The 22687-nt window shown below is 42.3% G+C and overlaps 1 protein-coding gene, 1 long non-coding RNA gene and 1 pseudogene across 2 annotated transcripts; 1 reads left to right on the plus strand and 2 right to left on the minus strand.

Annotated features, from left to right (window-relative positions):
* Positions 1-213: 213 nt before the first annotated feature.
* LOC9642951 (CCA tRNA nucleotidyltransferase, mitochondrial) lies at positions 214-2002 on the minus strand. Its single transcript, XM_024676619.1, has 10 exons — positions 1998-2002; positions 1785-1899; positions 1610-1737; positions 1433-1553; positions 1264-1366; positions 1116-1214; positions 939-1048; positions 791-880; positions 570-635; positions 214-468 (listed from the first exon to the last, which is right to left on the minus strand). Exons 1-10 carry the CDS (start codon positions 2000-2002, stop codon positions 214-216), a joined length of 1092 nt encoding a protein of 363 aa, XP_024532387.1.
* A 3109-nt stretch (positions 2003-5111) lies between these two features.
* The window catches only part of LOC9640167, a 32677-nt pseudogene continuing 15101 nt past the window's right edge, over positions 5112-22687 (plus strand).
* On the minus strand, positions 8593-8938 carry LOC9642953. The gene is made up of 3 exons (XR_002992557.1): positions 8918-8938; positions 8751-8853; positions 8593-8695 (listed from the first exon to the last, which is right to left on the minus strand). It is a non-coding gene; the product is annotated as an uncharacterized LOC9642953 (long non-coding RNA).

The raw sequence follows: 22687 nt of genomic DNA on the forward strand, positions 1-22687 counted from the left end.
AGGATTTCGTAGCTGCCATATAAACATAGCTTCTTTCTGTAAAACAACCATTAGATAATATCTTGTGAATGGAAGGTTCAAAGTATTACCAGCTCACCCACTCTCGGACCACTCACAATGTGAAATTCGAGTTTGAGATCGTTCCCCGTGAGCAAAGGTTTTAAATTTAACAATCCTGAAAAAAGTATTGAATGTTGAAAACGAAAAAAACTACTACTTCTTACCAGATAAGCTGATGCTTTTAAGAATAGCGTTAAACACGTCTTTCTTCTGGACACTAGGGGCTGGCACGGAGAGAAATAAAGCAGCAGCTGACAAGCTGAAGTCCCTGTCTCTGAAGGCTAGGCCGGCCTCTACTCGAAAACTTTCGTTGAAAAGACAAGGTAATCCTCCAAAAAGTGTACGTTTGTTCAACTCATACCAATCTTGCACGAAGGTATTTCCAATTGCTTTGTACAATGCGTTCACCTGGTACACGAGACAGTTCAAGAGAGGAAGGAAATGTATAGAACGTGTACCTTTTTAAGCATTGCTTTTAATCCTATTCTCTCGGCCATCGAACCCAAAACTGTATCGTTTTCTTTCTTGAATGGATAGAGAATCCCAGCAACAAGAACAAGACGCCTTTCACCTTCCTGCGTTGAGTAAGTTAAAGAGTCAAAACCAAAGTGTTCAGTGTAAGTACATCAGCAATGTTGACAGACTCTAGAGTCTCGCAAACGACTTGAAAGTCCTTCACACTAGCAAAGATTTAAATGAGTTACTGAACTGACTACCTTTGCGCACTCACTGGCCTCGTAAAAATCAGAGGCCAATAACCAAGCTTGTGCAGCAGGCACATCGCCCGAGCAGGATTCTTTCCGAAGAGCATGGCTTGAATCTGAAAAACGAATTTAAGAGGCACACGAAAAATAAAAACCAAGAGATCGTTATTCCACCTCCTGAGAAATGCGCTCCCTGGTGATCTTTGTTTCGAATGCAGCCTTCACAGAATCAGCAGATGCCATGCACTCCAGTTCCTCGTCCAGCTCAAAATTAAAGCGCGCCGCTGATCAGGAAAAAGAAAGGTAATTAGCTTCTAGATAGAATTCTAAGGTGAAGAAGTAGTCACAGACCAAACCGAATGGATCTCAGGACACGCAATGGATCATCTAAAAAAGTTACGAGCGGAGGCAACGGAGTCCTGATCTTTCCAAGCTTGAGGTCCATTACACCTGGACAACAAAGTTGTGGAAAGAATCGAAAGATGAAATATACACAAACCTCGACCCGTGAAGTCCTCAACCTTGTCAGCGGCAACGTTGTAGAAGAGGCTGTTGATCGTGAGATCTCTCCGGTAAGCGTCTTCGGAAGGTGTTCCAAATTTCTAGCAAGAAGGAAAAGAGCGTAAGAACAAGAGGAAGTCGAGTGAAAATCAAAAGGGCCATAGTACCATTGATGTTGGGATCCTGGAATCGTTGGAGTACGTCTCGGATCGGAGATTAACAACATCAAGCTCTCCACCCAGGATCTCCAGCTTGGTCGTTTCTAAATGCTTGGATCGTTCTGGATTGCTACAACATGTAAATTCCAGTTGTTAGAAAAATAGCAAGCTCTAGACAACACAAACCTTTTGATAACTTTGTAAGAACATGAAGGATCGGTCTTCCTCAAGCACCGGAGCACACGATCACAGAACTGCTGCCCAGTCATATCATCCAGCGCAATATCCAAATCGTGGCTCTCGACGCCAAGGAGCTGCGCAAATTGAATTGAGCTAGAACGATTGATCGAAAACACCAGACCTTATCGCGCACCCATCCGCCCGCCACTCTCACGTCGGTCTTCAAGTCGCATTCACGGATCGCCAGACGGAGAGCGTCGAGAATCTTCGCTTCCTCGCGCGTGTCGTCATGAGCTCTAGAACGCTAAAGGAAGATCCTTTGAGAATTAAAACTCCCGCCAAAACTCTAGGGTTTATTGGAGAAACTGTTCTCGTCACGCGGAGCATTGTCTACGTCATGGTGAGATGCGTCATATGCAGGGCGATTTGATGCGTGACCCATCGCTGCGCGCGTTCAGATATTTGGGCGGAAGATCAAAGCGTTCTCCATTTTCCATCAGATTCTTGCCGACGATCTCACTCGGCAACAGCATGAGCTCTGTCCTGCCTCATTCGAAAACTTGCTCAAGCTTATTGGAAATGGTGAGCTATGTTTTTTTCTTTGGCGAAGTTTCTATGATGGATGGATTGCATGAACAGATGTTACGAATGACGCTATTGCCGAAGTTCCTCTTGCACGCTTGCTCTGTGGTTTCATCACGGCCTTACATCAGTGGTTTCGACGTGCTCGCTGACTTTTGCGAGAGGCTTTCAGCGTGCGGTTTTTGCAGCAAGGTACTTATCAAAGGGCTTTGTTTTCATTACACAAATCTCGGATTTTGCAGCCGCTTTGGAAAGCATACAACCTCGCTCTCATGGTAATCTAGATCTGGTATGAGCCGTTTTGACACCCTTGTTGCACGCGGAAAAGCTGGCGAAGTTACAGAGGCTGAACAACCAGATGCAGCTCAGTGAAACAGGTGATAGATCTTGTTGCATATTTCGGGACTGACTATTGCTCAGTAACGGCGAAAGCAACAACCTTTCCAGGCATGCCAACCGAGTGTCAATGTGGTTTGGCCTTGCAAGGTAACAAAACGGTGCTTCCTTTTGTAAACTAGGTGTTCTTTTTCTGGCAGTGGACGTGGATTCCCATAGGCTGGACAAGTCGATGAGATGCTTAGATGTTTTGGTCCTGGCCAAGCACTTAATCGATATTTACTTACTCTCAAGCTCTCCTGGTGCTTGGGATACCTCGAGAGGGGTCTCCATCTCATGCAAGAGGCTTTTCAACGATGTGAGATCCAGAGCTTAGCCACCGTGAGCAACGGACTTCCGTGAGTTGAGGATTTTACGTTTTATAACATTCTAATATGCTTTTCTTTCTTGTAGAGCATTCTCGAGGTTCTGGAGCTGGAAGGGACGAGCGTCCGTGTGAGTTGGGCATCTCGATAGAGAGTTTAATTCCGAAGGTAAGGTATCTGCAGGGAGCGTGAGTGACAAATATTTACAACCTCGTCAATAGGTGCTGAAAACACTCTCGTTCAGCGACGTGATAAGTCTCTTCCGATGGCTTCTTCCCCTCAAAGGAAACGTCTGGGCAGGTATGTAAAGAAGTCTTACGAGTCTTCTTCGTGTTTACGAGTGTCCCTTGCTCGCAGCTTCGCCTTCTCCTGATGCTGCTCCGGACGCTTATCCGAGACAAATGGCCCAGCGCGAGCGGTGACTGGAGCTCCGCTCTCTTTTGGAATGGCTTTTAACGTCTCGAGCGATACACTTCTATCCAACTGACGGTGACAAAGCGACCAAGGCCATATGCGCATCAAAAGCTTCCGCGACCAGACGATTGTTGTTTCACTAACTTCGTTGTCCGGGTAGAAATCGCCGTGAATGTGTACCTCGGGGTGGTTTGGATGGAAGGCAAGGGCAAGACTAATTACACAGGTCTGCTTGCGCGTCCTGACAGGGAAGTGGAGGCTTAAGCCTCTTCGTGAGCAGGGCAAAACCGTTCGTCTCAGCGAGCCACTGTGGAAGCATGAGGTTGATATGGCGCGCTCTTCGTGTCAATCAGGAACCGGAGGAATGGCATGCTTCTGCCTTGAGAGAAACTCTCTTGGGTTTTGAATACAATGGAATATACGAGAATAGTTTAAGTGAGAATATACCTCCTGCACGACTACTATTTAAGTTTCTGTAGTTTTATACTAGGGCAAGCATGGAAGAACCTCCAAAGGTTGTATTGACAGAGATTGAGGAGTTTTGCTCGGGTCTACAGCCGAATCACGAAGGTAAGTATGTGATTTGATTCCAATTTTCACTGTTCTTATATTTGACATCTACCAGCTACTACTAGAGATGAAGAAGCCTACAGCAGGATGGATTTCAAATCTTTGCTGCCAACAAAAGAGGATCACGTAGGGAAAGGACTGGCTGGCGTTCTTCAATGTTTTCGAGAGAATGGGAGCTTGAAGGAATCTAGAGGCGAATGGATTGGAAGAAGCAGAGACAAAAGGACACCAGAAAATGGTAAATTCGAATTCAACTTGGACCACCGCGATGAGCATGGCCGAACTGTAAGTTTATGTTCTATTTACTTTCTGATTTTACTTTATGTTTGATGCAGCTGACCCCCAAGGAAGCCTTCCGGCAGTTCTCGCATAAGTTCCACCATGTAAAACCGGGGAAAAGGAAGCAAGAGAAGAAGCTAAAGAAGCAAGAACAGGAGCTAAAGAAGAGGAAGAAAGAAGAACACCCTCTGGAGTTTATGGAGAGATTGAGAGGCATTCAAATCAAGTCAGGAACAGCTTACATTAGAACTTGACAAGGAGTTAACTTGTCAGCTGAATGAGTTTTAATAACGTTGTATGAAAGCCCTTAGTGAACTTCTATTTGCACCAAGGGCTTTCATACACGCGGCAGCGCTCATTGCAATGGTGTATGGTAAAGGCGGTCTTTGATTCCACCGCGATCCTTCTTCGCAAGCTTGTGATGACTTGAACGGGCATTTGGAGGAGGCCAAAAGACACGCTCCAAGGTCATCTGGAAGATGCAAAACGCATCTTTGACTGTACATCTAGTTTCAAGGACACAATCATGGCGTATGGAAGAGACATAAGGCGAAATAAACATCTGAGGAGATCTCTTCGAACAGCATTTTATTCAAGCACTTGCCGGAAACTCCAGAAGAGACTTTGAAAGAAGGCTTAGGGGCGGTTCAAAGAAGAATTCGTCGAGATAGCCCAACTCGGTGCCCCATCTTTTTCCTGTGGGGCGAGATCTTTCAATGGCTTTGACGGACCATGTCGATGTCCACCTTTTTCAAGGGCCTCTGCTATTGACAATGTTAGCCTACAATTGCAGACCTGAAATTAGACACGAGAGGATTGACCATCCAATCTATGGAAACAGACGTGTGGAGGCAAAGGTGTTAGCTTGCAATATAAAACTCTTTAGGCTCCTGGGGATATTAAATTTTTCTTCAACGCTTCCCTGGATCCACAAACTTAAACAAGAAGGCAAAGTTTTTGCAATGTCAAAGGTTTTGCTCAGCAGCTTTCAACGCACTGGCGGTGGAAGCCTCCAGTTATTTGGAGGCACTTATCTCAAGAGCAACGCACAGCCGAATCGGTTTCGGAAAGGTAAGTTCATCAAACTAGCTTCGCACTAAAACTGGCCTGCTATATTAATTATGCAGTTAGCTCCTGTGCTTCAAAGCCAGCTGAGGCTCTAGTAAGTCGAAGCACCATCGTTACAAGATTGATTGGAGCTGATTTCTTCCTACTTGTTCACAGGAGAAGCGGGAAAAGGAGAAGCAGCAGCCATATCAAGGCATTCTCCACGTCCAGGCTGGCAATCGAATTGAGGAGCTTGATCACAGAGAAACGTCGCTGCTGGTCAAGGAAGTGAAGGGATGGCTGATGAAACTCGCGAGTGGCAAGGGGGAAATCAGTCCTTCGACTTACGACACCGCCTGGGTCGCCCGAATCCCGTCCGACTCCGACTCCTCTCTTCCCGAGTTCCCGGAGGCTCTGGAGTGGATCATACACAGTCAACTTCCGGATGGATCATGGGGTGATGACTGTCACTTGCAACTCTATGACAGAGTTTTATCCACGCTCTCTTGCCTGGTCACGCTCAAGCTCTGGGACATCGGGCACAACAGCATTGCGCAAGGCATGCCTCTTTTCTGATCTTCTGGTGATATCCTGGACTGTTTTCCGACTCTGATTCTTCACAGGCACGAACTTTTTGCGTGAGAAAAGCATGACGACGGAGATTTCTTGTCAGGTTTCGAGGTGACGTTCCCAATGATGCTCCACGAAGCAAAGCAGGTGGGCCTTAAGCTTCCGTATGACACAGAGTTCACAAGGTTGCTTGAGATCTCCACCACGGAGAAATTGGCAAAGCGAGTGGAGAAGAATCCAGTACCGTGGATCCTCGCATTTGCGAGAATGGGCATTTTGACAAGGCCGTTCATGCAAGACCATTGTCTGCTGGATAGTTTCAACTTGAGCGCTGCCAGGAGCATGTTTGAGAGCATGAAGATGCGCACCTTGGTTTCCTGGACCACCAACGCTCAAAACGCTTGAAGGACAAAATCAGGAGTTAGAACCATACTCAGGTGCTTCAATCCCTTTCGAAAGCTTCCACAGTCAGACCGTTTGCTTCTACATCCCAAAGAAACCAGGGGATACATTTCAGCAGCATTCACTCTCTGCGTTATCTCTTTGGCTTCTTCCGATCCACTCTCGTAGTCTGTCATGCGTTTCCTCCAAGAAGACACAAGAGCATCGTACTCGTGCTTTTCCCACGCAGGCAGATAGCGAGTGAACGTTGTCCGCTTGGCTTTTCTGACATTGAACTCGTCTGGTGATGAAGCAGCAACAAGGGTTTTATTTCCAACCATCCGCCCCAAGTCCACTCACTGATCGATGAGATGGTATCTACTTTGCTGTCCAGCACAATCTCCTGAGGGAAGTCTTCTCTATTCACCACCCTGAGCTTGTTACCCTTGAACATCAAAACAGTCGCTCTGGACTTGTAGATCATGACCGGAAGTACCAGACGAATGCAGATTTACCAACCCCCGAATTTCCATTCAAATGGCAGCACAACATCCACATGAACGGCACCAGGATCTTCCTGATCTCTTTGTACAACCCATCCAATATCTCCTTCACATACAGCTTCAGAATATTGCTGTGGAATGTGGTCAGACGAGCACCTTGAGCAAGAAATTTCATCTGTTCCAGATGGAACATTGATCCACCATGCCTGCTGAGATCTCCTAACATAGGCTGCATGTTCCCACAGGAGGCAAAGCATATTATTGTACGTTTTAATTGAAAAGCATTTAGCTCAATGAGCTGCACAACTCCTTAAAATGGACATTCCAACAATGGCCTAATCTTCATTATTGAGCTTAGTCCTGGGTTCATTTTAAAAGATTGTAACCGAGCTTAGTCTTTGTACTGTGGGTTCCTTGTAAAAGATTGTAATTAGAAGCTCTATTAGCTAAAAGAGTGATGGAATCACAAGGAATCCAATCACGGTGGCATTCTTCAGGCCACTTTAGCACACGACAATGACATCCTCAATGTTAACAATCCACCTTGCGTGTACTAGTGCTCCACGATTGGGCAAGTCTCTGCATAGGTTCATCATTTGGCGAGGAGCCCCACGTAGCTACATGTTATAACTTATGCTCTAGCATTCTTGAGGCCAATTTCGTCCTACTAGATGGTACATCCTGACAAAGAACTTTTCTGATTTCAGAAGTGAATGTGATCTAGTCGGGAGCCATTCCTTCCAAGACCATCTCCTGGTAGAGGATCAAATTAAAGCGTGGAAGAAATTCCCAGTGAGAGCGTAGGCCTAGCAGTCCATGCGACAATGTTGTGGCACTCGGGCATTTGATCGAACATTGCCCGTGCCATGTGTGTGTCGTTTTGAGTGTAGAACTCATGCTTTTCCACGGTATGTATGGTTCTTCTCGTGCTCATTTTGCTTATACTATTGTCCAGATTGCTTCATTCCTCATAGATGTATTTTCCAAGATAAATGGAGGCCTGTAGTTCATCAACATCCAAGGCGTGGAGTGACCACAATGCAACTTGTGATGAGACGAGTTTGTGACCTCTGTATTATGCCTTCTGCTCTTTGGAAACTTTTGAGACAGCTTGCTCTCAGCTAATTGAGTTTAAGCTCGGTCAAGGCTTTCACAAGATTGGACAATAGTGTGAAAGACAAATGCCAAAACCGTGTGTTTGAGGACAAGCTTAACTAGCTAGTTGCACCAAGATCACCACCAATTCCATGAGGTGTGACTTGTTTATGTTGAATCTAGGATTTTCCTCGAGAGCTTCCCTGGTTTATTGGATGTCTGGTGCAACCCTGGAGTTTTTTTTGCAGGTGAGTAAGCTTTCACGGTTTCAGAGCAATATATTATTGCCAAGAAAAGGCATCAAAAGTTGGAGCGCCCCGAGGATTTGAAAGGATCGAAACCTATGGACCTCCAAGCTTTGACAACCAAGTGAAGAATAGATGGGACCAGGGTGCCTGGATCAAATCAAACTCGAGCTCAGACAAGCCATCTTCCACGACAATACCTTAAACGGCTGTTGCTGGTTCTTGTTGCAGCATACTTATGCTTTGTTTCTCAAAAGTAGCCTTTGCATCAGCTGCTTGTCAGATTGAGACGAAGAGTCCACCCATTTTGTTTGCCATGGCCTCGCCAGAGCATGGAGCAAGTGAGAGTTTCATTCCATCGAGAAGAGAATGGTTTCTTTCTTCAGCTTGACTGCAGCAAATTTTTCTAGACATGCAAAACAACAGAAATCTTATAAAACCCACCTTGCATATGTCTCATGAATAAGTTCGGACTTTTCAGGAGTATGGCCTCAAGCTCCTCTTTGTTTATAAATTGCTTATAAATGTAAATGCAAATGCTCTTGTGCAGGAAGCTTATGAATACTTCTTATGAAAAGCACCTCAACTCTTGTATCCATTTCCGTGGCTCGATTTTGGTAGCATCTGTAACGTTATGCGGCTGTAGAGTGGCTGTTGCCTGATGCATTCTTGAAACACTTTGCTCTCTTTAACAGAAGAAACAGTCTGTTGTAACACACAAAGCTTAGACATTTTTCACCCCAAAAGGAAAGAAATATACCTTGAGGTATAGCCTGAAGCCGTGTCCCACAACTTGACGCCCAAGGAAGTTAATCACCCATGTCAGAACAAGGTCGAGCTTAAGGTCCAGGTGTATTACTGCTCTGTAAAAGAAGTAGTGACTATCTTAAGAAGAAGAAGAAAAAAAAAAAAAAACTAATAGCGTACCTTATGTAGCATTTCTTGTCGCTAATCTTCTGGAGGATGAATCCACCGTTGGCTTCCATGCGAATGACGCCCTCTTTTGGAGGAGGCAAATGAGAAGCATTAAAACCATGGATGGTCTCCTTGATGATAGTCTCTGCTTCCTGGGGGACCTGGCAAATCACCACCATTGGAGTGAATAAAATAACAAAAGAGGTGATAGCTGAACTGTTCGCAAGCAGCCAACCACGGCATCCAATTCAGGTAGCTCCAGTTCGAAAGACGTGACCAGCATTTCTCTTGTCGCAAACGGCCATGGAACCTTGCACCTGGCAAGAGCTTGTAGAATTTAAACGCGGGACGGAGGAGCTGCTACACTACCACCAGCGTTGTGGCTTTTGGATTGATCAGCAGGGCACAAGGGATATACGTTGCAGTGAAAGCATTGCTTTCCCACAGTTCATCTTTCGCCCTTTTTGCTCTAAATACTCTTGTGAAGGACAGCCACCTTTTTATTTTCCATGCATTGCCCCCTCTTCTTCACACAGGGTGTGACTTGAAATTTCATGGATTTTTTCAAATGTTTGGTCTTGTTGCTGCTAGGAACAAGCATCAAACTTGGATAGAACACGACAAGAAAGCCCCTTGATGAAATCTCAAGCTCCCCAGGATTTGAAAGAACAGAGAAGTACCTCCAGCCTTGGACTCTTAACTTTGCTGCTAATCAAGAGCGTGCCTGGATCAATTTAATCTTCAATGCTCAAACAAGCCATCTTCGGACATTCAGTCGTTGGATGCAGCAAACCTTGTTTCTCAAAAGAAGAAAAGGTAGGTTATCCCAGGGATTCAGTGGTGAAATCTTCATTCCATAATGGTTTCTTTCTTGAGCTTGACAACCGCAGAAAGGATGACAGCCTTATAAAACGTTCCCACGGGTTTAGAAAGGATGCTTAGAAATGAGCGAGAGCTTGCGCCGTTATGGTGAAGGTATGATATACGTTAAGAAGCAATTAGTGTCCGATTTGGATGGGAACCTGATGGCCGGATATCTGGCTAGAATAAACAAATATATTGGCAAGGTCACAGGTTCGAATCCACAGCCAGCGACCCAATCAAAAAAATTTGCAACGCTTCTCCCTCCTTTGCATCTTGCAAGCTACTGTGATCAGAGCGAGCTCTTCTGCCTGCAGTCATCTCGGGATGAGAACTACTTGTCGTCCATAGCCCAAGACTACAGCATGTCCACGATCATGGAACACTTAAGATGCTTGGTGGATCTCCTGGGGAGATCTGGGAAGCTAGACGAGGCCAGTGTCGAGCCAAATTTCAGCGCTGGAGAATGAAAGAGTGGGGAAAAGTCCGATGCTAGTGCAGCTCCAACCACTCTTCTCAATCCCTGTCGATTACACTCGAAGGAATGTCCCTGAATGAGGCTCGAATCATTGATAGCTGCCAAGAGAAATAACTGGATGCTCGAAAAAGAGTAACAAGGGCAAATGCCGCGATCGCAATCTTCCACGAGAGAGAACCTCGATCTTTCATCTTCTGGAAGATTTCCAGCACCCGCACTTTCCATACATTTCTATGACCAGATTAGCAAGGAACCTCGAGGCCGCTGGAGACGATTTTCCTCGTGGATGCGCCTTCCCCCTCCCAGATCTGTGCTCACCGCATTCTCGCCCAGGCGCCCACCGCTGGAGATCGCTCCTCCTTGCTGCAAATCTTCGCTGGATGGCACCTCCTCGTCAAGGCTCAAGAACGATGCCATGGAAAACCACCGCCATTGCCATTATACGCTACTGCTGCACATTTTCGATCCAGGGGGCTCTTTACCCGGGCGGTCTGCTGCTGCCGGGCGTGCTCTACAAGTCGAGCAGCATGGTCTTTCTTCTCAGTCTCAGACATCTTCAAACTAGGCTCACAAGCACAAGCACTGCTTTTCCGCGGTATGTATGGTTCTTCTCGTGCTCATTTTGCTTATACTCTTGCCAGTCCAGATCACTTCATTCCTCATCTTCGCCACCCTTTGGCCTCGAGCATTTTCCAAGATAAAATAGAGGCCTGTAGTTCATCAACATCCAAGGCGTGGAGTGACCACAACGCAACTTGTGATGAGATGAGTTGGTGACCTGGTATACTTTTTTGTGTTATGCCATCTGCTCTTTGGAAACTTTTGAGAAAGCTTGCTCTCAGCCGATTGAGTTTGAGCTTGGTCAAGGCTCTCACAGGTTTATTGGATCTCTGGTGCAACCCTGGAGTTTTGTTTGCGGGTGAGTAAGCTTTCACGGTTTCAGAGCAATATATTATATTATTGCCAAGAAAAGGCATCAAAACTTGGAGCTCCAGAGTCTCACGCCCCGAGGATTTGAAAGGATCCAAACCTATGGACCTCCAGCTTGGACAACCAAGTGAAGAATAGATTCCCGGGACCATGGTGCCTGGATCAAATCAAACTCGAGCTCAGACAAGCCATCTTCCAGAACAATATCTCAAACGGATACTTTGTTTCTCAAAAATAGCTTCTGCATCAGCTGCTTGCTCAGATTGAGATGCAGAGTCCATCCAACCCGTTTTGTTTGCCATGGCCTCGCCAGAGCATGGAGAAAGTGAGAGTTTCATTCCATCGAGAAGAGAATGGTTTCTTTCTTGAGCTTGACAGCAGCAACGCGCTGCACGCCATGCGCCCACAAAACGAAAATCTGTTGCGCCGCTGTTTACATTATGGTATACGTTAAGAAGCAATTAGTGTACACTTTGGACGGGATCCTGATGGCCGGATATCTGGCTAGAATAAAAAAATATATTGGCAAGGTCACAGGTTCGAACCCACAGCCAGAGACCCAATCAATTTTTTTTGTATGAACGAGGGATTTCTCTTCTCCGCAAAGTCGCGGAGCTAAATCTTCTCTCGTGCCGATCCCCCAGGCGCGACGCCACGAATGATCCACGCCGCCGCGCCGGGTTCAGGCTCTTGGATCGCGCGATATTCTTGGATTTCGCTGGCAAATGCGAGCAGCAGGAACAGGGCATTCGATCGATGCGGCGTCAGTCTTGTTCGATTAGGAGTTCCGTGAACGTCTCCTGGAACGCGATGATCACCGCGTATGTGGCGGCATCCCGCATCCGAGAAGAAATCTTTGATTTCATGCCGGATGAAGACGGTATTGATTCGGCCAGTAGCTGCTCTCCAGGATCCGCGCGTGGATCCTCTGGCCTCGCAGCCCCTGGATGTCGTCCACGTGGGCAGTCAGATGGATTCCAAATCTTAAATCCAATAAGAGGAGTTGAAACAATATTTTGTTATCTCCCAGTGTTCATGGCTTTGTGGTTATAGCATGCATGCTGTAATGTTCTATTGTGAAGGGTTGCTGGGTTCGATTCCCATCCATCTCGACTTTCAATTAAGAATAATACGGTGTTAGGGTCGCAAACAGATTGACTATCTCCAATGTAGTCATGCAATCAAATTTTGTGGAAGGGAAGATATATATTTGATTTGTGCTGTTTGGGAAGGGAAGATATATATTTGATTTACACACAAACAGCACAAACATGCCATTGAGCTTACCAATTCGATCATATATACCAGTTGTCACTTCAGCATAATCTATCAATCACACATAATGTTGTGCCATTGAATTCTCAATGGCCCTGCCAGCATATGCAAGCCTTCCTCACCATTTGAACAAGAAAGATGCTAGACAACAAGCTAGAAATAGTGAATGAGAATGAACTTTTAAACGCAGTTTATATTAGTGGTAACTACAAACAAATAAAAGGTTAAGAGCGATACATCACAGCCGTTGGATTAAAGGATATCTTAGAATATACCATCCAAACCGTTAGATTTTAGTGCAGAGACTCGGGTATTCGTCTTCCTCTGTGCAGCGGAAAGCTGCCATCTCTCGATGTTTGGGTGGCTTGAATCCCTCGGAGCTCTCCATCCGGTTGCATCGGGTATTCGTCTTCCTCTATGCAGCGGAAAGCTGCCATCTCTCGATGTTTGGGTGGCTTGAATCCCTCGGAGCTCTCCATCCGGTTGCACCCAGACAAAGGTGACGTTTTCCATCCCCTCTCTCTCAACTACACAACGGGCCTGTCGTGCCAGACTTGGGACGACTCACGAGCCCAAGCGAAAACTCGTGCAAACGGAACATCTCAATCCATCTTATGAGCCCAAGAGCAAGCTCATATAATACGGTACAAAACGGTAACCAAATCCATACCCAAGGAACGATTGCGAAGTCTTAGCACCCAAACGTGTACCCACTCGAATCATCGTTTTCATCTCTGCGTATGCAATGAGACTAGTTGCCCAATCTCATTGGATAGTATCGCTGAGACGTATCCTCTGATACCAAATGTAGCGCACGTGGTTTTGACCCTTTATCCTATGGTGATTTACCATAGGATAACACCACAAGTGGAACCTAGACCCTCTTTGTGCCACATGACAGATGCCACGTGTCACATGCCACGTGTCTATAGGAACCCGAGGTTCAGGGCCTTGGGCCACTGAACGAAGGAACGGTGCCAAACTCCTAAGCATGGGGCCAAGGAGTGACAGAACCGATCCACGGAGCAACTCCCGAGCGTAAAGCCTAAAGAGCGAAGGGACAGGAGCCCAGAGCGACTTGGAACAGTCCTAGAGTGACCAACATCCTAATGCCAGGACCAGCACGCAAAACGGGGCCAAACCGAGTCTGGCGCTATTTCAGCATACCGGTGGCCTAACACGAAGACATGGGTACTCCACCAACTAGCATGGTGTGGAGCTTGGGCTTAGACCCAAGCCGGACGCAGAATAAGGACAGGCATGCAAGCGGGAGCTAGATTATGCCTCAGGTTGGTTGGCCATGCCCGACCTACCCACTATCCCTACTATACATTTGGAACCCCCCCCCCTTCCCCTTGAGGAACACATGCTTTGGGCTTTCACCCCAAGCTTACCCTTAGTACCAGGAGTTAGTTTCTGGGACAAGCTTGAAACTTACTAAATATAGAATGGCGCTAGATTGCGAATTTGGACATGGGACAAACACCATTGTGTTCAGGTCAATCTCTACATTTCATAGATATGCCAAATGAGCAAATCTGGACACTTTCCATAAATAGCATTTGGGACCGAAATGAGACTAACACAAAGGGCATGATAGCGAGGGTGTTTGGCAGACACGGTAAGCTATCATCCAGCGATATTGAGGGACTAATCTCAATATGCGAGGGTTCTTGTCAAGCCAGTGCAAGACAGAGCAAAAGAGAACTAAAAAGCCAGGTTAAGTATGCTTGGCTGAATAGACACTTAGGAATTCCGTCCTTATGCTCATCCGGCCAAGTACAGATGCAAAGTCCAGTTTACTAACACTTGAACAAGAGGGGCTGACAAAGGGTCCAGGAATACCGACCTCCTACCATCGTGGCAGTAAGGAAAGAGTGTCCGTAAGGACTGGTCGACAGGTAACTTTCAATACCCGAAGTCACATTCGCGACACTACCTTTAGATCCTGGGCCTCCACCCTAGATCATTCTCCTCGGGCATTCACCAGTACCACAAGATTCCTACTTTGTCTATGCAGGGCTACCATGAACCAATTGAACTAATCCATCCCAAAGATTACGTTAAATCCCGCCATGTCCAACACGGTGAAATCCATATCTACTTTCCATGTCCCTATTTCGACTCTTGCTTATCAAAGTACCTTATCGATGCTTTGGCTACCTTGAATAAACTCTATAGTCCTTGGTTCACTCAGCCGTTGCACCGTTAGTTCGGCTTGCTAGACTATGTCTGCAGCCACAAAATTATCCAAAGCACCCGTGTCAATAAGGATCTTAACAAAGCTACCTCTGATCTTCCCTTGGAGGGCTAGTAGATATCACAAATGACTCTCTACCAAAGTTGCTCGTGTAATGAGTAACTTTGAGTTAGGGATTGCATCACGTGTCTCAGTTTAGATTTCATCCAACTTAATGGCCATATTAGCTCTGGCCTTCTTCAGGTGGGGACATTCCCTCAAAAAGTGTCCTGCTTCACCGCAGTTGAAGCATATGTTATTTCTCACACTATTAGTAGACTTGACTTTTTTATCAATAGGTTTGTCCCTTTTCGCTTGACTCCCCCACGTACTTACTCGTTGGCCACCGGATCTGCCTTTCCAGAACCACGAGGACTCATTTTTAGAGAAACTCTTCTTGAATTTCCCTTTGCCATATGTCCCCCTTGGTTTGGCTCCTTTGCTAAACATGGACCCCGGCCCCATCGTGTTCCCCTTTTGCAAGTTATCATTGAAATGCACCTTCATAGTTGCATCCAACACTTCCTTGTAGTTGGTCGGGTTCTAACGCATCACCTCATTGCGAACCTAGGTTTGCAAGCCTGATATAAAGGCATGGAATGCATTCCATATCACCCATGTCTGTGACAAGTATCCTCTTTGCCATAAATGCATTCACATACTCTTGAATGGTTCCGGTCTGCTTCAGCCTACTCAGCTCATCCCTTAAGTGTAGAGTAGCATTCAGAGGAACATAGGTTGCATGGATCCTCGCATTCATCATTTCCCAAGTGGCCACCAGTCCTTCATTAGCCTCTGTTGTTCTCCACCAAGATATAACATTATTTGCCAAGTATGGTTTTGCACATGGGACCTTCTCCGAGCTCGGTAATTGCAACGCTCGAAAGTAATCCTCCATATCGTAAAACCAATCTTCCACCACCTTATAGTCATTCACTCCCTTGAAGACTGGTGGGGGCTTTGGTTTGTATTTGGGAACTTCTTGAGGGACTGATTCCACTTCGGTTTGTTCAACCTTGTTCGGTTCCCCCTCAGTCCCTGCCGAAGGTTCCACACCTTTTGCATTGCCAACATCTACAGTTTTTCGCTTTTTCTTCCGCTTCTCATCACGCTTTAGCTTGTGTACGAGAGTCTCTAGCAGGGCATTGGTCTAAGTTAATTGTCCTTTTAAAACGTCCAATCAAGCCTTGGATGACTGAACCTCACCACTGGACTCATGTTTGGAAGTTTCCTCACTAGAGTCCTTATGCAAGGATTCTTCATCTATAGCTTCTTGTTGAACTAGAGGCTCCAGCTTTGGAAGAGGTTCCATCTCCACCTTGGTTCGTTTATGCCCTGCTTTTGCCATCTCCCAGCAATCCACCTCTATCCTTCGGTAGAATTGAGGAAAAGGTTTCGATACCAAATTGTACAGTCTCTAGTGGTCAAGTTAGATTAATGGTGTAGCAGTTGGGAGAACCAAGGAATATAAAGTTTGTTCAAGGTAGCCAAAGCACCGATAAGGTACTTTAACAAATAAAAGTTAAAGTAGGGACATAGAAAGTGGATATGAATTTCACCATTTTGGACATAAAAAAATTTAACGTGATCTTTGGGATGGATTGGTTCAATTAGTTTGTGGTAGCTTTACACGAACAAGGTTAAAACTTAGTGGTATTAACAAATACCCAAAGAGAATGATCTAAAGTGGAAGCCTAGGACCTAAAGGCAAGGCAATGTAAGGCTAAAAACTCTTACTTGAACCTGGTGTCCATGAGAGGACAACTCACTAAAGGAACCAAAACAATATTTTTGTGCTTACTCTCAATGGGGAGTGACAAAAAGATGGAAACAAAGGAAGTGTCTTTAGTGATTTAGTAGGTGTTAAACCAATTTTGAAATACCATGTTAAAGGAGTTATTAATGGGATTACCCCCTGCTTGACAAATAAAACATAAAATTGAGTTGGTCAAGGGTGTTAAGGCAGCGGTCAAAGAACTCAAATACTAACTTGAGGAGTTGATTAATAAAGGGTATATTAGTTTGAGAAAGTGTAGCATATGTGATTATGGGATGAGATTTAGATATATTATCATTGTGAATTCTTGGAACTTTGAGGAATAAATGAGAATAAAATAGCCACTAAGGGATCTCTTATTATGCTTTATTTCGTTAAAGTGGAACTTTTCATTATCCCACTTATGGTGTGTGGCCACATGCCATTTTTATAACAACAATAAAAATTTGAAGTTTTAGCTTTATAATTTATAAATTAAAAACTTTTCATATGATTTTGTGTTATAATATTGTGAAATATAAAAAATAAATTAAAAAACTGATAGAAATATTAATAAATATTAATTAAGTACTAGGAAATGACATGTGGACACATGCTAATTAATGTCCCATTTTACTGAATAAGTTCCACTTTAACGAAATAAAGCATTATTAAGCAATTGCTCTTTTTCCAGTTAACTTAAGGGAAGAAATATAAAATATGTTATATATGGTATCAAAGAAAATGGCATATGTTCGATTCCCATTGATTAATGGCTACTTAAAATATAATATACCCTTGAGTAAGATATATTTCTATCCCTAAAACTAAAATCATATATATTGAGCATCTATGAGTATATCCTTCGTTTTACAAGGCATTTATGAGTACATCCTTCATTTTGTAGGGCATTTATAAAGGAAGGTATCCACCATGGGACTGTGGTATAAGTGGATGACTAATTGCCTTATATAGAATATCTAATATACATAATAGAAGAATTAGTAGATTTAATGCGGAAATGAAGGTGTTAATTCCCCTTAAATCAAGTCAATAAAGATATTAACATCTCTAAAAGAGGGGTGAGTGTAAAATATATGATTATGGGATGAGATTTGGATATATTATCACTGTGAATCTTTAGAACCTTGAAGGATAAATTGAGATAAAATAGTTAATAAAGGCTCTTTCATCAAACAATTGTCTTTTTTCCAATTGACTTAAGATGAGAGAGATAGAGGAGAGAGATAAAGTGTGCTTTTTACCAAGGATTAAGGATATATTTGATAGGTTGGGAAAGGCAAAATACTTTTTGGGATTTAATCCAAAATCTGGATACTACCAAATCAAGGTAACAGAGGAACATGTAAAAAAAACAACTTGTCAGATGAGGTATGAGAGTTTTGAGTTCCTAGTGATGCCCTTTATGTTGTGCAATGCATTAGTAATAATCTCAACACTAATGAACCATATCTTTATGTGATCTTTTTGTGGTAGTTTACATTAATGACATTTTTGTCTATAGCAAAATGCTAGAGGAGTATGTCGAACACTTGACGAATGTGTTTGAGAAACTAAAGGAACACAAATTATACCCTAAAGAGAGTAAGTGTGATTTTGCTCAATAAAAGGTAAAGTTTCTCAAGCATATAGTGGGCAAGAACAGGCTTAAAGTGGATCTTAAGAAGGTCTAAGAAATCCAAGAATGGGAAATACCATCAAATATACACAAATTAAGGGCATTTTTTGGGTTATACAACATCAACCACTATTTAAGAGTAACTTTACCTTTAACAGACTAAATGGGAAAAGAGAAGATTATATAGTGGCATTTGTCCACCTCAAAGGGGAATTAAGGAAAGCTCGGCATTATCAAATTTTGGTAAGGACTTCAAAGTAGAAATAGACACCTAAAACTTTGCATTAAATGTAATTTTGAAGTAAAAGAATTACCTAGTAGTGTTCTTCTTGAAAAAGTTAGATAAGGCTTAATAAATGTGGCTTGCCATGAAAAAGAACTATTTGCGGTGCTCAAGATGCCCAAGGAGTGGCAATACTACCTTATGAAGCACTTCAAGGTATATATGGATAATATGGCAATGAAATACTTCTTGTCACAACTTGACTTCCAAGGAAAACAAGATTGGTGGGCAAATGCTTTGGCTAAGTTTAATTGCGAGATTCTATATAAACTTGTCAAGAGCAATGTTGTTATAGATGCTTTAAATCAAAAAGCAAACTTGAAGTTGGCAATATCTAATGCAATAATAACCGTTTAGGATGATATGCAGACAATGTATGAGGATGATAGTTTAGCACAATAAGTATTGCTACGGAACGAAGAGGTGTGGGATGCTCACCAAAAAAATGAGCTACATAGGGAAGAAAAAACTGATTATGTGAAATATAATAAATTCATTTATTATAAGAAAACAAGGGTGTATGTCCCAAAGGGGAACTAATGAAGATGGCTTTAAAAGAATGTCATGATAAACTTTTTGTAAGACACAATGAAGTGCTTAAGACAATAGACTTACTCAAGAAAAAGTATCACTAGCCAAACATGGCTAAGGATGTTCAAAACTATGTAAAGATATGCCTAATGTATCAGCAGGTGAAGGCTATGACCAAGGCTACTGGAGGCTTGTTACAAAGCTTTTTAATTCTCGATTGTCCATGAAAATATCTTACAATAAACTTTATCAAAGGACTCCCCCCAAGTGAGAGGTTTAATGTGATATTTATAGTGGTAAATTGGCTTTCTAAAATGACACTTTTCATACCCACCACAATGGAAGTGGATATGGAAGGTATGGTGAAACTATTCTTTAAACAAGTGGTTCAAGTGCGAGGAAGGCCAAAAGAAATCATCTCAAATTGAGATAAAAAATTTACTAATAAGCTTTAGAGAACTCTCCTAGAGTAACATCGCACTAAGCTGCAATTCAATATAACCTATCACCCATAGACATGTAATAAGTAGCAAGTCAAGTATAATAGTAATAACATTTCTTGACAAATGGGCAAATAGAAAGGGTAAATAGGCAAATAAAGGATTATTTGTGATGCTATGTATTTAGAGACTAGACTAATTTAGTAAGTCATTTGTGACTTTGAGAAATGTGTTATAACAACTTACCACATTCAAATATCAAAGTGAGTCCATAAGAAGTTATCAATAAACGAGTTATTAAAGGTCCCATAGAATTTGGTGTGGCCAGTACCGTGAAGAGTTACCTACAATGGAGGCATTTATAGCAAAAAGGCTCAACATTTGGAATTTGGTGAGGGATTCCTTAAAACAAGTTCAACAAAGGCAAACTAAATATATGAACCAAAAGTGCAGAGACATAGGTTCTAACTTGGGGAGAAGGTCTGGAACACAAAAAATTACTAAATGAGTCCACTAGAAATTAACCCAAAGGTAAAGTGTATGTATTTTTGGAATAAAGTGATCTTAAGTTTTTTTAACATATTCATAAGGCCTTATGAAATTAAGCCTTAAATTAGTAATGTGGCTTACTTTCTTAGGAGATGGAGAGGATGCACTTTATGTTCTACATGAATTTACTCAAGCCATACTTTGAGGACCCTCTTTGCAAAGACCAAGTGAGACTTTTACTCGAGGTTATTCAAGGGGAAAAGGAATACGAAGTCGAGGCTATCTTTAATATGTATAGGAGCAAGCGATAAAGACATGAAGTGAAAGATTTCCATGTGAAGCGAAAAGGGTTTCCATCTATAAAGCATAAGAACCAGAAAAAATACCTAACAAATGCTCAAGATCTAGTAGAGGAATTTTTACAAGTTAGAATTTTATATATTTATGCAAAATTCAATTAAAGTATCCATTTATGAAATTGAGGAATGTTCTATGTTGAGAGCCAAAAGTAAGCTAATTAGTATTAGGTCAATCAGGTGTAGAGAGCTACGGCCAACTCCCCGAAAGGATGTCAAATCCATAAACATATTTTATGAAGTTTGGGTTCAAATCCCAACCATCTAGTAAAGCAAGGGTAAATTCATATCCCAACCCTCTACTAAGGCGAGGTGAGGTGAAGGGTATATATAGACTCTTAGTAGGGGAGGCTGACTTAGGCACACCACTAAGTGGGAAGCCATGGTCAATAAGTTATAAGATTGAATAGATATATTCGATATGGGTTTTAAATTTCTTTTATAGGTAGTAGAGTTGTAAAGAACTATCTCCCCAAGGTGTCGTAAGCTAAAGGATCCCAGATGAGATTGAGTTTGAGTTTGAGTAAGAGACTAAGTTCGAGATTTAAGATTAGGTTCGAGACCAAGTCCAAGTGCAAGATTGAGTTTGAGTCCAAATACTAATATAAGTTCTAGGGTGAAAGCCCAAAACGATCATCCCCTTGGGGGGGTGGGGGCTGTGAGGGGTTCCAAAAGTATAGTGGGGATAATAAAGTTAAAAATCTAATCTTGAATGAACACTCTAGTGGTGCTTCCAAACTAAGTTGAGGAAAGGACTAAGGGTTAATAATCTTGGGTGGGAGTGAGCACAGGCTTAAGGAGTGCTAGAAAGGCTCTTCAAGTGCTCAAGAGCAATTCCTACTCTTGGAAGGGAAACTGACTATAATGCTCCCAACTTAAGTTTTAGTGGTGTCTTACTTAAGTACTATTAGGCTTATTGATTCTTGTCCTTCCTAGGGGCTTGAGCCTTCCCTTCAGGAAGGAGGTGGGGAATCTATATTAGGTCATTAGGCCATAATGTTTCATGTCCTAGACTAAAAGATACACCCAAGGTTTGGGATTTAGAGGGTTCTATGAACAAACCTTCTATACCATAGGATATTAAGAACATGGAGGCTTGGTGTACTTGGTTATTATTTGTGCCTATAAAGAGTGTAGCCGAACTTGAAATCCAATTTAACCTAGGGAGGGGGATTGAGAGAGAGTTTAGAAACCTATGAAGAGTTGGTTGACACTTTAGTAAATAGCTAAGTAGAATTAAGTTGAAGTTAGAATGATATGCGGGAACCTTGGCAAGGGAGCTTATCTAAAGCTAAGGCAAAGGTGGTCGGATAAACGAAATAAATTAACAAATTAATAAAGGAAAATTTCGCTTACAACATGATGATGTCTCATATGCTCATATAAAATAGAAGAGTCATGGTAAGCATGAAGGAAGAGTGGAATGAAAACCAAAGGTAAAAACACTATTAGAAACAAAAGATCATCCAAATTAATCCTTACAAAATAATGAAAATTATCATTAAGGTGATATTGAGAATGTAAATGCAAAAAATACAAGGTTCTTAAAGCTATTATAAAGCCCTCAGATCGACACCTCAACCCTTCCACTAACTCGGAGGGAGAGGATTTTGATATAGAGTATTAGCATAATTTATTGACCTCATAGGGTGAAGAATAATTTTAACATCATATATTTAAAGTTTCAAGGCCTATTGAGCAATATCACTAATTAAGTTCTTTCACTTTAATAATGAAGTGATTGTAATATGATCATCTTATTTAAGAACTATGCAAGTAAGCATGTAACTTCTCAAAACCCCAAACCCTTACTAAACAGTGTAGACCACTCTTAAGCTCATAAGAAAAAAAGTTCAACTCACAAGCTAAGCTTAATTTTTAATTGTAGTTTAATAAATTTTATTAATTAATGTTTATAGCAAACTTAACTATAACTTATCTTTTAACATCTCTCTGCACTTTATATAAGTAAATTTTTAAAGGATTCAAGAATTTAAATATTTACTACATACCATAATAAGTAGGTTTGTCATAACTTTAAATAAAATAAGATATATTTTTAAAAAAATACCTTATTTAGAAAAGTAATCTTGAATACTATATGTTCTTTATGGTTTTCTCTAGATTAGTCTTTTGGGTTTGAGATATCAGTAAGTTATTGCTAATACTTGCTTGAGCAACTTTGGTTTTTTCATATTGTTGACTCAGATTTATTTAGATTGGTTAGTGTGATAGTTGGCATGAATAAATATTTATCGGTCTTTCATCATTTATTCTGTTTTGTTTATTATTGTTACAGTTGGTTCTAATAGATTGTATATTATTTCCTTTGGGTGATACATTTGTGAGCAGTTTTTTTTGCTAGTCAATGATATTTTATATTTTTTAAGCAAGTTTTTTGACATGTTATTTATAATTTTTTAAAGTTAAGCTTTATTATTGAGTTTTCTTGATGATACACTTACTATTGAATTTCGTCGGATAGTTCATCCTATGCCTTGAAAC

This window comes from Selaginella moellendorffii, unplaced genomic scaffold (genome assembly GCF_000143415.4).
Source record: "Selaginella moellendorffii unplaced genomic scaffold, v1.0 SELMOscaffold_17, whole genome shotgun sequence".
NCBI classification, from domain to species: Eukaryota; Viridiplantae; Streptophyta; class Lycopodiopsida; order Selaginellales; family Selaginellaceae; genus Selaginella; species Selaginella moellendorffii.